The 2,970-nt window shown below is 28.0% G+C and overlaps 1 protein-coding gene across 1 annotated transcript; it reads right to left on the bottom strand.

Annotated features, from left to right (window-relative positions):
• Positions 1-379: 379 nt before the first annotated feature.
• Positions 380-2,610, bottom strand: LOC134837873 (protein-cysteine N-palmitoyltransferase Rasp-like). The gene is made up of 4 exons (XM_063853265.1): positions 2,477-2,610; positions 1,852-2,305; positions 1,595-1,803; positions 380-773 (listed from the first exon to the last, which is right to left on the bottom strand). The coding sequence occupies exons 1-4, from the start codon at positions 2,608-2,610 to the stop codon at positions 380-382; spliced, it is 1,191 nt and encodes a 396-aa protein (XP_063709335.1).
• Between the last annotated feature and the right edge of the window lie 360 nt (positions 2,611-2,970).

Here is a 2,970-nt window from a genome sequence, read left to right as displayed (position 1 = left end):
GAAATTGATCACTTAAGAAAGCTTTTAAACGTAATTTTCTCTCCTAAAATTTTCTGACAATTTGTGATAACGACCTGTCATTTGGCACACCGCATTAAATATCGACAGCCATTGATGAGAATTGAACTAATCATCTTCACATGTCGTCGTCGTCTTCTTCGCCGCACATTTGTTTAACAACTTAATTACGTGTCAGGTGCTTCGTCGTAATTTGTAGCGTTTTGTTGGCACTTGGTCATTATCATAAACAATTCCTTGCGGAGAAATTTCGTGCAAAAAAAAAAAAAAACATTTTTCAAGTTCAACAAAACATTAATCATGAAAATTTTTTGAGAAAAATGTCGTAAATAAATGTAAATGATGATCCCCGATGGACATGTCACGAAACTTTTTGCACGACAATATGGAGACAATACATGCAGGACATTAAGGTGAGGTAGGCGGATGGCATGAGATATGTTTTTTCGAAGAATTTTATGCCAATTTCGAAGCCAGTGAGCAATGTGAAGTTACTCAACATCGATGGAATCCACAAATTTGCTCCAATTATTGCTTTGAGTCGTGCTTGATTCGATGCAGATTGGTTTTTGATGAATTTTTGCTTCAGTAAGTGATCAATTCCTTTTTCGCAATGCATCAAGATGTAGTTGACAACGACCCATAGCAACACGTGACGTTCGATTCCGTGCCAGAGAATGACAAAAAGGGAAGTAACAGCAACATTTTTGGATTTTGCTAAAAATGTTTGACTTGAACTTCGACGATAAATGTATCTACGAGAAAAATTTTGGAAATTACAAGTGTATTTTTTTTTAAATTTTCATCATGAAATTTTTAAACTGCTTTTAGATTTTTTTTTTTTATTTTTTTTTTAATTTGAAATTAAAATTGAAAAAAAATTTTTTTTTTAAATTTAATTTATCAATTAAAATTAGAAAAAAAAAACAAAAATTGAAATTAAAAATATTTTTTTAATATGATTTGTCAAAAAAAAATTAAAAAAAAAAATTTTTTTTTTTTATAATTTTCTTTAAAAATTAATTCAATAATTTAAATATTTTTTTTAAATTTAAAAAAATATATACATATATAAAAAAATCTTAAAAATTCTTTTCGAATTGTAAAAAAAAAACTTTTTAAAAATTAAATTAATTTTTAAGATTTTTCTAATTTTTTTAATATCGAATTCATGGGAAAAATATAAAAAAAATTAAAAAAAAATAAGAATTGAACTTTCAAAGTTTTCAATTTTTTTTAAATTTAATTCATCAAAAAATTAATTAAAATCAAATTAAAATAAAAAAATTTAAATTTAAAAAAAAAAAAATTTTTTTTTAAAAAATTAAAAAAAAAATTTAAATTTAATTTGTCAAAAAATTAGAAAAAAAATAAAAACTGAACTTCAGATTTATTTTAATTAATTATTTTATTTTAATTTTTTTATAAATTTAAATTTGTCAAAAAAAGTTAGAAGTAAAATTTTAAAAAAATATTTTCAAAATAAACAAAAAAAATGTCAATGAGAAGTTCAATAATATATGATGAAAAATTTAAAAATCACTCTGTATTTCATCAAAAACAAAAAAATATTTACTTGGATAGAAATTTATGCATTCCATTGTCAAAGTATCGAGCTTGTTCCCGCACCGAACTAATGCGGAAAATGCATCGTGGCACATTCGGCATTTGTATCCCATGAAAAGTCCCAATTTCGATCGAAAGTCCGAACATGAAACGATGCAAGCCGTAAAATGTTGCTGCTTGGGACAAACAAACACCGTAAAGAGTCCATCTGTTGTAATGCTAAACGAACAATTATAGCGTGAAATTTACCGCTATTCAAAATCTCACCTCTTCGAAATGCGATGAACGGAACAAATGTTGCCATATTTCGACGAGAGCAGCAACAAACAAACATCGCACGATGCCAAGTGTAAGCGAAAAATAACGCTTTGTTGCCCGAATTTCCATAATTCGAAAATCTCCATAATTAACGATTGGTCCACTGATCAATGTCGGCAAGTAGAAAATGTACGAAAATGCCCGCAATAATTCGAAATTTTGATGAATTGCATCAATGCCCAAACTATTGCAACGCAAAACGTTCCACGAAAGCATCATCAGTAAATTATGTGAACGCGCACGGTCGTCAGTGTGACTCATTAACGTTTCAAAAGTTGATGGCAATCGCAACAAAATGAGATGCAAAACAGTCCATGTCCAGATAAGCGACTCGCGTTTCACTTTTTTCGCGAGAAAAATAATTCCAAGGCAATTAAGTGAGATTGCAATTACAATAGTTGCACTGAAAAAATTAAAAACGAACAAAATTCCGAATAAAATGGAAAAAATTCTTGCAAAATGTAATTTTTGAGCGACTTCCATGCCGACGAGGAACATCAGGTATGTAAAAATTGTCGATTTATAAAAGCTGAAAGTACTTTCCCATGAAAAATTGAAATTTTTGTCTTTGAACCAAGGAAGAGTTGCGTCGATAGTTGTTGAATTTGCTCCTTCCAAATAGACATTTGTCATGGATGTCACAAATGCCAGCAAGGAAATCACGAAACAAGAAATAACTTCGAATGTTGATACATTTGCGAAAGGCATTGTGAGTGCTTCGAGTGCTTAGGAATGACTAAACGACAGAAATTTGTTGGAATTTGAAATATTTTGTTGATTTTAACGACAAAATTCTTCGTTTTTATGTCAAGTTGGCATTAAATGTGATTATCATTTGTCTTATTATCAGCAAGTTTTGACGTTACTGAGTTGTTTAACGAACTTTTTGACATTTTTTGAAATAAAAAATTTTTTTTTAATTTTCGTAATTTTTGATGAATTTCAAGTTTAAAAATCATCAAAGGGACTCATAAATAAAATGGATTCATAAATTAAAAATAAAAAAAAAATTGAACGTTTAGTTTTTTTTATTTATTTTTTGAAAAACAAAAATAGAAATAAAAATTA

The sequence above is a fragment of the Culicoides brevitarsis genome, chromosome 1, assembly GCF_036172545.1.
Source record: "Culicoides brevitarsis isolate CSIRO-B50_1 chromosome 1, AGI_CSIRO_Cbre_v1, whole genome shotgun sequence".
In the NCBI taxonomy this organism is placed as follows: domain Eukaryota; kingdom Metazoa; phylum Arthropoda; class Insecta; order Diptera; family Ceratopogonidae; genus Culicoides; species Culicoides brevitarsis.
This window is presented reverse-complemented; position numbering and strand designations above follow the sequence as displayed.

Excerpts from the sequence above, each read along its gene's own strand:
- LOC134837873 (XM_063853265.1), bottom strand. The coding sequence starts at position 2,610 with ATGCCTTTCGCAAATGTATCAACATTCGAAGTTATTTCTTGTTTCGTG. Across the intron at positions 1,804-1,851 it reads GTTCATCGCATTTCGAAGAG|CATTACAACAGATGGACTCT; the intron begins GTGAGATTTTGA and ends TTGTTCGTTTAG. Across the intron at positions 774-1,594 it reads ATGCATAAATTTCTATCCAA|ATACATTTATCGTCGAAGTT; the intron begins GTAAATATTTTT and ends TTTTTCTCGTAG.